The following is a 12,682-nucleotide window of genomic DNA, read 5'->3' as shown; positions in this document are numbered from 1 at the left end:
GTAAGTTTCAGCTGTCTTCCAGAGGTGTGGGAGTTACCTGTAAGTTTCAGCTGTCTTCCAGAGGTGTGGGAGTTACCTGTAAGTTTCAGCTGTCTTCCAGAGGTGTGGGAACTACCTGTAAGTTTCAGCTGTCTTCCAGAGGTGTGGGAACTACCTGTAAGTTTCAGCTGTCTTCCAGAGGTGTGGGAACTACCTGTAAGTTTCAGCTGTCTTCCAGAGGTGTGGGAGTTACCTGTAAGTTTCAGCTGTCTTCCAGAGGTGTGGGAGTTACCTGTAAGTTTCAGCTGTCTTCCAGAGGTGTGGGAGTTACCTGTAAGTTTCAGCTGTCTTCCAGAGGTGTGGGAGCTACCTGTAAGTTTCAGCTGTCTTCCAGAGGTGTGGGAGTTACCTGCTGGTGTCACAGGTAGAGCAGCGGACAGTAAGGTGAGAGGCGTTTGAAATGACTCCTGAGTTGGAATTGGTGTTTTTAATGAAAACAGTGGAGACTTGGTGAGACAGGGAACTATTCCATTCATGTTAATACTGACCCTTGCTTGCCTTTGTTGGAAACTTGTTTGGAATTGGATCTCTCTGCTGTGTTGTCCCAACAAAACTAATTCCTCTGTGTTTTTCCTAAGGCGAACTGAAAAGCCCTTCATGGTTACAAATAAGACCAAGTTGGTTTAAATTTGAGGTTTGTTAGGTTGGAAGGACAAATGGCTTAGCTGTTGTAGAAGAATTCAGTTACTCTGAGTGTGGATGCTCTGGTTGAAAATGAGGACAGCGGCTGTACGCAAAGTCTGTTACTCTTATTGTAGCCATCTGTATTAACTTGCAGTCCTGTCAGGTGCAGAATTTACTTGAATTAATCTTTTCACCTCCAAGAGATCCCAGCTTGCCTCTAAAAAGCACCTGTCAAACTGTCTTTAGAGTCACCAAATAAATCTATTTTATAGTCCCATTAGATATCTAGCTCGAAAAATCCCAGTCGCTCTGGAAGGTCGTATGGTTGGATGCACAGCAAATTTCCTGAAATCATCTCTGGTACACCTCCTTCAGGTTGTTAGGAAGGTGTTGAAACGTGAGAAGGCTGGTCATGAAATTAAATTGTGGCTCAGAGTAATTAGGCAGGGAGAACACCAGGCATTCTCACAGTGCATTGTCGGGCTTTTGGTTGCAGCTGCAAACAACGGATATGAATTTAACCAGTTGCTGCAGCCACAGCTGGTTCGGATCTGGCTTTACAACTGGCTGAAGTGAAATGAAATGGCTGGAAAATTCCAGTCAAGTAACACCAGTGGGAACATGTGGAATTAAATAGCATGAGCAAATGCTGGCTGAGCCGGGGCGGGGAAAGCCTTCAGACATAAACCTGAGGGTGGCGGGGAGGGCTTGTAGGGAGAAGGGTGGGGAGGGAGGCCCTCGTGGCCTTTTTAACAAGGGTCTATTGTTTTGATTAGTCCCTTTGCAGGAGGTGGCTGTTTGCCTCCATCCAGAGTAATTTGTAGAGTGTTTGGCCTGTCTCCCTTCCTCCTTGACTGAAGTCACCTGATACTTTTTTCTTTTCTTCAAGAAGAAAGCATAATAAGCCATTACCTCACTTACAGACAATAACTCAAATCTCAAAATGTTGTCTCCCCCCCGCCCCCACCCCGCCGCTTGGGGACCATTTTCCCACCTTGTGTGATCCAGAAGCCCGTATCTGTCTTAGCATCTTTCTATCCCCTGTAGCAGAGATGTCGAGGATGTTAGCGGTGAAGGTGCTCAGAGTTCTTTTTTTTTCTTTTCCTAAGTACTGTTCTAATTAAGGAAAGAAAGTTAAGTTCACTAAAGGGAAGTTTGTATATTATCAGTAGATTTTTTTTTTTCCTCCATAAATTTTCTGCTTAATTTGGAGAGTTGAGAGTTGACTGGGGAACAGATTTCTGAGAAGCTGAAGGGCCAGCATGCTCTTTGGGGAAAACATTTGCTGTAACTAGGTTTAGGGTATTTATTCTCTGCCAGTGCTTGAGCGCACTTGCCAAGTGATTTCGCTGTCCCAAAGATTAGCCGGTCATGTGAAACGTTTGATTAAGAGACTTAGAGAATCTTTCCTGAGGCACATGGTTGGTAGCTGTTGCTCGGCTGGCCCACTCTTCAGCTTTCTGTCTCTTCCCTGAGTGTGTGTGTATAGCTCAGTTGGTAGTGATGAGTCATAGGGTATTGTTTTAGAGTCCAACGGAGAAATTTTTTAGAAATCACAGTTCTGGTAGGTTTATTATTAATGAAGCCACTTAGAGCATCTGCATAACTCAGAAAGGAATCTTCTTTCTTTTTTTCTCAGAGCTATCTACCACAACTCATCTGTCTTTGGAAGGAGACAGGATACAAATGATCAATAAAACTTGCCTATATCCCAACAACAACATTTTTCTGTCTTAGGAAAATAAAAATTTTTTGCTGATACACACTCTCTGGATCTGTGTCAGTTTTTCATTCTAAATACATAGGACTTTGGGACTTCCCTGGCTGTCCAGTGGTTAAGACTTCTTCACCTTCCAGTGTAGAGGAGTGCAGGTTCGATCCCTGGTGAGGGGGCTAAGATCCCACCTGCGTCATGGTCAAAAAAAAAAAAAACACAAAAGTGAAACAATATCATAACAAATTCAATAAAGACTTAAAAAATGGTCCACATCAGAATGAATACATGTATATGTATGGTTGAGTCTTACTGTCCACCGGAAACTATCACAACATTGTTAATCAGCTGCTCTCTAATATAAAATAAAAAGTTTAAAAAAAAAAGTCCACATCAAGAAAAAATACATCAGTTCAGTTCAGTGGCTCAGTCCTGTCTGACTCTTGTGACCCCATGGACTGCAGCAGGCCAGGCCTCCCTGTCCATCATCAACTCCCAGGGTTTACTCAAACTCAAGTCCATTGAGTTGGTGATGCCATCCAACCATCTCATCCCCTGTCGTCCCCTTCTCCTCCCGCCCTCAATCTTTCCCAGCATCAGGGTCTTTTCCAATGAGTCAGCTCTTCTCATCAGATGGCCAAAGTATTAGTTTCAGCTTCAGCATCCATCCTTCCAATGAATGAATACATAAGGTCTTCAAAATTGTCCCTAACAGTGACACCATTCACTTGCAAGGCAGAAGCAGAGACAGGCTGAGTTGGGAGATTCTGTCTCTAGCTGGTTCAGCCTCCAGAACTGGAGGGCAACTCTCAGGGCCCAAGGATGCTGTCGCCCATCTCTCTCCCATCTGTGTTAAAACTTTGTCCACCTTCCTTCCCCCACAGATCACCATCATCTTCAAAGCGCACCGGGAGTGTACGGATCAGAAAGTCTACCAAGCCGTGACCGATGACCTGCCGGCCGCCTTCGTAGATGGCAGCACCAGCGGCGGGGATGGCGACCCCAAGAGCCTGCGGATCGTGGAGCGAGAGAGCGGCCGCTCAGTGGAGATGCACGCGCGCTACATGGGGACCACGGTATTCGTGCGGCAGCTGGGCCGCTACCTGACGCTGGCCATCCGCATGCCCGAGGCGCTGGCCATGGCCTACGAGGAGAGCCAGGACCTGCAGCTGTGCGTGACCGGCTGCCCCCTGGGCGAGCGCATCGACGACGGGCAGGGCCAAGTGTCCGCCATCCTGGGGCCCGGCCTGCCCCACAGCCCCGCCGCCCCAGCCTGGCCCGGCTACACGCTGGAGACGGCCAGCGCACGGTGTCACGAGCAGATGCCGGTGAAGGACATCTACTTCCAGTCCTGCGTCTTTGACCTGCTCACCACCGGCGATGCCAACTTCACGGCTGCCGCGCACAGCGCCCTGGAGGACGTGGAGGCGCTGCACCCCAGGAAGGAACGTTGGCATATTTTCCCAAGCAGTGCCCGCGGGGCTCCCCGTGGACGCCCCCTGTCGTCTGTCAGTCTGGGACTCACATGCTTGATCCTAGTTGTGTTTTTGTAGGGGATTATCTCTTTCGTTTTTTTTTTGTTTTTTTTGTTTTTTTTTTCTGTTCCGTTTCTCCTGTCTATAACAAAATTTTTAAAAAATATATATTGTCATAATATATTGAGGAAAAAGAGTATATATGTATATACCATGTATATGACAGGATGCGTGTGTCCCGGGATGCCCACCTGATTTGTACATATCGCGTTTGGCTATGTTCCACATAATGTTGGATGTAGTGTTCTTGGACCGTTACCAATTTTTTTTTTTTTTTTGCAGTTTTGTGAAATGTTTTATAACGTCCCTGCCCAGGGACCTGTTAGAAAGCACTTTATTTTTTATATATTAAATATTTATGTGTGTACCTGGTCAGTACGTATATAGTACACGTGCACAGACACCGTATCCTGCGCGCCCTTGGAAGAGGACCGGCGACCTTGTTTGCAGCTCTTGCTGGCGGCGCCCTCACAGCCTTGGCCATCGCCGCATGCCCAGCTTTCAACTGCTGCCTTCCTGGTGCCACTGCCTCGTTCCTTGGAACTAGGTCCTTGCCCGATTCTCCTGCCCTCACTCCACGTGGAAGGATTGTTAACCGCCCCACCCCACCCCAGGACAGGTGCTTTTGGCTGTTAAACACTGATTCTGGGAAGCCCTCTCCCTCTTGGACAGCTGCCACTTGTTTTCAGAGGGTGGGGAGAATGTTAGCACAGTTCTTATTAACTAGGATTGATACATCTGAGCACTTAGAGCGTGGTAGGTTAAACGTATGGAACTGCTGTTTTTCTAGGTCAGGAAGGGCTCCAGATGGCAATGGGTAAGGAGATACCAGGCATCTTGCAAGAGCCCTTTCAGACTTTTGTCATCCCTCATTCCCTGTTCAAACTGTCACTTTTCCCTCTTTTAACTCCATTCTACATTGAACAAAGAAAGTGCAAACCTGTAAGCGCAGCGATCGTGCCTTGCTCTTCCCTCTGTGATTTGTACAAGCCCGCGTTCTCAGCCACCTCCTCTCTGGCTGTCTGGACTTGTACTCACCATGTCCACACCCAGTAAGCCCTCCCCAGGCTCAGTGTTGGAGCCCGGGAGCCCAGGCTCTGGGGTGTATTAGATTCTTTCATGTGAAGACCCAGATCCCATCACAAAGATTTCCTCTTCCTTGTCTCCCACACCGTGGTCTTCCCCAGTCTCCCACTTTGTGTCTGTGTGTGTGATAGGATGGACTGGGGTCCTGACAACAGACGTGCTTCCTTGGCCTGACCCTGTATGCAGCTTGACTGGGTGCTGGTTGGTCATTCTCATTGGCCAGTGTTGCTCCCCACGTGGCCTCTCGATGTAGTCACTTTCCCTCTTAATATGTGTAGGTTGACTATTAGTTGCTCATGTAACTTGATAGTGATTTCACTGAGCTACACGAGCAACTCCTTCCTTCTTCCATTCCATCGTTGTTGGCACCTCTTGAAAAAAGGAAACCACCACCACCCAAAGGCAAGAGCAGTAGCTGAGAACATGAATTCCAGGATAGGTAGGTTTCTATTGTTATACCTAAAATGTAAATATCTGGTTCCAAGAATTAGTGGTAGAGTTTGTACTTGAGTCATTTACATAAATGCAAACAGACGGTGAACTTGAAAGGCCACAGAGATTTGGGTCAAGTTTGTGTGTAGTTTTAGTTGGCTGGGTTAATTTCTTCCTTTTGATGAGTGGCACTGCCAGACTGGTAGCAAAGAGGATGCCGCTTCTTGAAAGTTCTGTTTCTTTGTGAACTGATCTGTTGGTCACAGCATGGAGCTGTCGACTCACCAGAAGTGGCAAAGCTTCTCTCTAGCCCATCTTCCAATGTACAAGAGAATGATCTTGGCCAGTCTGGGAAAATCCCAAAGGCATCCTGCCTCTTACTGGGCAAAGATGCAGTGCCAGAGAGCTGAACCCAAACCTGTTATCCTTGTATCAAAGCCTAACGGGGGCCTGCCTGCCATCAGCTCTGTACGGTGACTGCTTTTGTTCCCTTATGGAATCACGTGCCCAGGTCAGAAGCTGTAGTTAGCTAGTACTTCTGTTATGTAACCGAGTAGAATACAGGAGGAAAAATATTTAGGGTACCTCTAACCACTATTTTTGTGCAAATAGTCTAAAGTGGAAAGCGGTAGAAGTTTTCTACGATGTCTGGGTTTAGTGTGTACATGATGTAACATACCTGTGTCCTTTTCAGCGAAAGCAAAACAACCGCCTCTCCAAATACCTGGGAAGAGGAAACTGGGTTTTTTTGCCGCATCATTTTCCTGGAAAGGTTGCATCACGTCTCTTAATACCAGTGGATTTGGCTGTTCTCCCTTTGCAGTCAGTGTCTCTCTATGACTCTGAAGTCTTCCCCATGGATAACTGTTTCAGAAATACAGGTATTTCTCTAGAGAAGGGCCTGGTTTATTTTCTTCTGTTTCTTTCATAGAATGTCTGGGGAGGAAAAAGAAAAATGTTCCTTGCACATGTTGGTTTTTGAAATCCCCCCCTTAACCAGAAGCGTTTTGGGTCATACTCACACGTTAGGTAGGACGTCTTCTGGGGGAGCTTAATCTTGTGGGAACACACTGGTTTTCACAGATGCGCCACATGGCTGTCTGAAGACTCAAAACTGTTTTTTTTGTCCTTCCCTTCTCTTTGTTATGCTCGGAAACCCCCACAGTGTGTCGAGTCTTTGCAAAGAAACCTTTAGATGTGGTTCATAGGTATATGAATAAGTATCTGTGTAAAACAGTGAGTGTGCAGTGTGTAAATACTTTAAATTATTATGGTAGAAAAATAAAGTTACATACCCTGCTGTGGAATGTTTGTTCTGTGACTGTAGTGCCACCTGCTGGAAGAGTGGAGAAATAGCAGAAGAAAGGGAGTGAGGGGGGTTGTGTACAAAATCCTTCATGGTTACTGACAATGAGTTGTTCAACCTGTCCACAAACTCAACTTATTTTCTGAACTATATCACTACTATAGTTTTTCCTTTTTTAATTTCTAGGCAACTGGAAATAAGTCAGAATCTGTGAGATTAGTTCACTGGTATCATCCCAAAGGTCTTTTTTTAGTGTTGGTTTTGGTCCCCTGCAAGCATGGAACCTGCATTTGGTTCTTTGAAGGCAGCTTGGATGGTAGCAACTTCATTAGTCCTGGTGGGGAGGATATTGGGGCAGGATTTTCTGGCTTTGTAAACTTTTGTAAATTCTCACTTCTTGGGTGTTCCAGAAAGAGACATCACAAGATCACAATTTGGTCTTTGTTCAAGAAACATGCCAAAGGGTAGAAAAGCTTGAGAGAATTAAACCCAAACTGAAGACACAGAAACACACTGTTCATGCCACTGGGTAGAATACTAAATGGAGCGAATTCTGATTGGGGAAACATACATAGTCATTTCTTAAAAGAGAAAGTTAACCCTTACATGTGGTGTTTATGTGTGGCCTTTCAGAACAAATAAAAAAGGAAAATGATGCCAACTGAGCCACCCACACAAAGTAAGATGCCAGTGTTCCAGCCGCTGAGTGCTTATGTCTGTACTGACGAACACTAAGAAATAATCTATGTCACCGTGAAGTCTGTGCTTAAGAGGAAAAACATTCTTCACTGTATTCACATCCAGACCTCCAGCTTTTCAGGGATGGAAATTTGAGCAGCTGTCCAAAGCCTTAAAAAGAAGCTGTTATTGTCTTGAAGAGCAAGTGGTGACTAACAGATTCTAAGAATCCTGTTATCTCAGTTTCTCTCTCTCTCTCTCTCTCTCTCTCTCTCTCTCTGTTTTGGTAGCCACAGCATTTAGCAGCATCCTAATGCCTGTAATCTGGAATAAAGCACAGGGATTTCTGCCGTCCTTTCTGGGCCAAGATACTTTCGCCTCAGTTTTTCCCGTTCCCACAAACAGTGATCTGTTTGTATGTGAACCAAGGAACATCTCTCCCATAGAGAATGTAACCCAGACATCCAAGAATCAGGGAGCAGTTCCCAGTTTGCTATCTCACCCCCTAGCCTACCATATTGTTTCTGCCTGCATCCATTTTCAGCATGTCTTTGAATTGGACGAGTCACATTCACGTTTTCATTTCGATGGTATTTTCTTCTGAATTTACTGTTCTTCTTGCCCCGAGTACCTCTAGTAAGCACGATGCTTAACACTATCAACTCAGTAATAGAACACACAGTCCCTTGTGCCCGAAATGTGATGTCTGGACTGTGTGCTTGGAGAGGCGCTGTCTTTGTGTCCCCTCTTCCTTGCGAGCATTGTGTGGGTTTATAAAGAGTCTGGGCATCCAGACTCCGGGAGGATACACTAACAGATCCTGTATATGCCGCTGGCCTCGTTAAAATGACGTTCTAACCAGTTGAACAGACCAGCCTTGTCAACTAAAATGTGTTAAAGTATGTCCATCAAACGCCAACCAGGGCTTCCCTAATGGCTCACTGGTAAAGAATCTGCCATCTACTGCAGGAGACATGGGTTTGAACCCTGGTCCAGGAAGATCCCACGTGCCACACAGCAACTAAGCTGGCACACCACAGCTGTTGAGCCTTGTTCTCTAGACCCCTGGAACTGCAGCTCGACCCCAGGAAGCCGGCTCTGGGACTACTGAAGCCCTCACATCCCAGAGCCCGTGTTCCACGGCAAGAGAAACCACTGCGATGAGAAGCCTTAGCACCGCAACTAAGAAGTAGCCCCACTGTCTGCAACTAGAGAAAGCCTGGATGGCCGGGAAGACCCAGCACAGCCAAAAATAATAAATAAAATTATATTAAAAAAAAAAAAACTCCAACCAGAAGAAAGCAACCAGGCAATGTTTTCTAACTGAAGGTTCTTGATGGGTGACAGTTCTAGGGCCATTTTTAGTTTAATAATGAAAACTCCAACTCCAGAAGAAGAGTGAAAAAAAGAGGAAACATTCTGCTACCAGAGTGGATATAGACCAAAGAAGTGTAGTGAAATCCAACTCTGCAACCCCATGGACTGCAGCCTACCAGGCTCCTCCATCCATGGGATTTTCCAGACAAGAATACTGGAGTGGGTTGCCATTTCCTTCTCCAGGGGATCTTCCCTACCCAGGGATGGAATCCGGGTCTCCTGCATTGTAGGCAGATGCTTTACCGTCTGAGCCACCAGGGAAGTGGTGGCCAAATCACATACAAATTAACCAAGTATGAATTGCACCTACCTTAAATGACATTTTAAAAACCCGGATTCTCTCAATCAATAATGTAGCCCTGCCAAGGGAAAGGATGCTATTGGATGGCATCAAGGGCTTCCAGAGCTTCTAACAGGAAGCAGTAAGAGAGGAGTCACTGAAGGGGAGGATGACAGGGACAGTAATTTCATTTTCTCTCAAGACCCTCTCTGGAGCTGCCAAGTAGCAGTCCCATTAATGCTTTGTTGGCCCTCAGTGTGGTGAGGTCCGTGGAGAACTATCGATCGGCTCGCTCTCAGGGTAAGATTCAGGGCCAGAGTCACCGTGTGAATGTTCGTCTTCCTTCTTAGGAAGAATAGAATGGTGAAATAACCTGGGATCTGGAGAATCCCAGGGACAGGGGAGCCTGGTGGGCTGCTGTCTCTGGGGTCGCACAGAGTCGGACACAACTGAAGCGACTTAGCAGCAGCAGCAGCACAAAATATAAGATCCTCAGTGTCCTGTCAAGATGGACATTTGGATGATATTTAGAGACTGGGTAAGACGTGAAAGTTTTATCTGCGGGCCTGGGAATGGAGGGCGGTACCAAACCAGAGGGACGTATATGGAGGGCATACTGACTGCATGTGTGACCAAGAGCCAGTCCTAAGGGTTCATTCGTGTGTCGGTGTGGGTTTTATATCCTCTTCCTTAGGGGAGGCAGCATAGCCCGCTGGTCAAGATTAAGGATGCTGGAGTCACCCAGTTCTGAGTACAAATCCATATGCTGTACCAGGAGTTCAGCCTCAGACACCCCAAGCCACGGCCTCATCTTTAAAATGAAGATCCCAATAGAAATTCACAGCTCAGACATTCACTGTGAGAGGTAAATATGTTACCACATCGAAAGTTCTCAGCACAGCACCTAGTACAGACCCACCCCGCAACATACAGTACACAGAAGTGTACCTGAGGGGGAGAATTGTGTGTTTACTATTCTTGTTGTTTAGCTGCTAAGTCCTGTGTGACTGTCTTGCGACTCCATGGACTATAGCCCATCAGGCTTCTCCAGGAGATCTTCCCACCTGATCTTCACATCAGGTGGCCAAAGTATTGGAGTTTCAGCTTCAGCATCAGTCCTTCCAATGAGTATTCAGGACTAATTTCCTTTAGTATGGACTGCTTGGATCTCCTTGCAGTCCAAGGGACTCTGAAGAGTCTTCTCCAACACCACAGTTCAAAGGCATCAATTCTTCGGGGCTCAGCTTTCTTTATAATCCAACTCTCACATCCATACATGACTACTGGAAAAAACACAGCTTTGACTAGATGGACCTTTGTTGGTAAAGTAATGTCTCTGCTTTTTAATTTGCTGTCTAGGTTGGTCATAGCTTTTCTTCCAAGGAACAAGCATCTTTTAATTGCATGGCTGCAGTCACCATCTGCACTGACTTTGGAGCCCCCAAAATAAAGTCTCTCACTAGGGGAATGGGTGAGACCAAAAGCAAAAGCCTTGCATACCAGATGCCTCCTCACTGCACCCCCTGCCCCCCACCCAGATCTCAGTGCCAATTCTTGAAGGATTCTGCTGCTGCTAAGTCACTTCAGTCGTGTCCAACTCCGTGCAACCCCATAGACGGCAACCCACCAGGCTCCCCCGTCCCTGGGATTCTCAAGGCAAGAACACTGGAGTGGGTTGCCATTTCCCTCTCCAATGGATGAAAGTGAAAAGTGAAAGTGAAGTCACTAGAGTAATCCTGACTTGTAAGCAACCGTTTGCCCTGGACAGAAGCTCAGGGCTTAAGAGTGACCTGGGGACAGGAAGAACTCTGCCACCAATAAAATAACTGCTGGAGATTTCTGGTCCTATATATATATACACACATACATAGGACCAGAAATCTCCAGCAGTTATTTTATTGGTGGCAGAGTTCATATATATATATATATATATATATATATATATATATATATATGTAGGAGTCCCAACAGAGAGAGCATCCATCTTTGGAGAAGGACATTCTGAAGTGTCATCCTAGGCCCGGTTGCATGTAGAAGGCTGAGCAGCAGGACCTTCAGTAACTTAACTCTAACCCATCCATCTCTTCTAGTTGTGCAGACTAAGCCAGCTTGTTGACAACACATGGCTGTCTTCTCAGAATCGCTTGTAGTGGAACATGGAGAGAGCAAAAGGGGGAGGGCCATGGTGGTGGCTGGCGAACTTTGAGCCAGTCCTTCTGGTGTGAGGATTTTTTTTCACATGTTAAGAAGTAAGAGGAGAGGAATTGTGAGAAAGTGCACGCAGACATTCAATAAAAAGACAACACAGGAGAAAAGTTAATGACAAAGGTGTGGGAAACAACTGCAAAAGCAATAGAAGCAGGAAAGAGAAATGAAACACGTGACAAAAGAAGCAAAGGGCGAAGCAGGGGTGATGGAGAAGACTTGTAGACAGCGAATAAAACACAGACTAGAGATACCAAAGTGCTTGAGGCATTTTTGAAGAAAAGCATGGAGGATTCGGATATCCCCATGTAGTTAGTTCTCCAGAGAAACAGAGCCAGTAAAACAGACACATGAAGAGATTTGTTACAGGAACTGGCTTCTGCGGTTGTAGAGGCTGAGAAGTCTCACCATCTGCTGTGCACAAGCCGGAGAACCAGGAAAGCCTGACTGTAATTCAGTCTGAGTGCAAAGGCTTGACAGGGACCTCTGGTGTAAGTCCCAGAGAAGTCCTGGAGTCTGGAGGCCTGAGAACCAAGAGCTCCAGCATTCAAGGGCAGGAGGAGCTGGACCTCCCAGCTCAAGAAGAGAGAATCTGCCTACCTCCACCATTTTCTTCCCTTCAGGCCCCCAGTTAACTGATGCCTGCCCACATGCTGAAGATGGTCCCTTTACTCAATCTCCTGAACCAAACGCTAATCTCTTCCAGATACATGCTCACAGATGCACCCAGAAATCATGTCTGGGCATGCCTTAGCCCAATCAAATTGGCATATAAAATTAACCTTCACATCCTTCTGTTATATATTTGCTTATACATTTTGTTATATGTCCCTCAGGCATTGGAGGGACTAACATGGAATCAAGAGTCTGATTTCATCAACAAAAGCTAATTCAAACTACCAAGCACAAAAGCAGAAAGGAGGGCCTTGTTTTAAGTTATAGTACATCTTATAGACCATAAAGAAAGCTGAGGATCGAAGAATTGATGCTTTTGAACTGTGGTGTTGGAGAAGACTCTTGAGAGTCCCTTGGACTGCAAGGAGATCCAACCAGTCCATCCTAAAGGAGATCAGTCCTGGGTGTTCATTGGAAGGACTGATGCTGAAGCTGAAACTCCAATACTTTGGCCACCTGATGCAAAGAACTGACTCATTGGAAAAGACCCTGATGCTGGAAAAGATTGAAGGTGGGAGGAAAAGGGGACGACAGAGGATGAGATGGTTGGATGGCATCACTGACTCGATGCACATGAGTTTGAGTAAACTCTGGGAGCTGGTGATGGACAGGGAGGCCTGGAGTGCTGCAGTCCATGGGGTCACAAAGAGTTGCACACGACTGAGCAACTGAACTTTCACATAATGGATCTGGGGCAGAAATGGCGCCTGGCCCACAAGGCTGAAAACAGT

General features: G+C 46.2%; 1 protein-coding gene across 1 annotated transcript in view; it reads left to right on the top strand.

Moving 5' to 3' along the window:
• Positions 1 to 6,737, top strand: part of RGMB (repulsive guidance molecule BMP co-receptor b) — a 28,996-nt gene extending 22,259 nt beyond the window's left edge. The window contains exon 5 of the mRNA XM_025292197.3: positions 3,262 to 6,737. Within this exon, the coding sequence (XP_025147982.1) occupies positions 3,262 to 3,930 (669 nt within the window). The 3' untranslated portion in view covers positions 3,931 to 6,737. The remainder of the gene's footprint in view (positions 1 to 3,261) is intronic.
• The last annotated feature ends 5,945 nt before the right edge of the window (positions 6,738 to 12,682 follow it).

Source organism: Bubalus bubalis, chromosome 9, assembly GCF_019923935.1.
Source record: "Bubalus bubalis isolate 160015118507 breed Murrah chromosome 9, NDDB_SH_1, whole genome shotgun sequence".
In the NCBI taxonomy this organism is placed as follows: Eukaryota; Metazoa; Chordata; class Mammalia; order Artiodactyla; family Bovidae; genus Bubalus; species Bubalus bubalis.
Note: the sequence above shows the minus strand (reverse complement) of the source record. Positions and strands in the feature narration are given on the sequence as shown.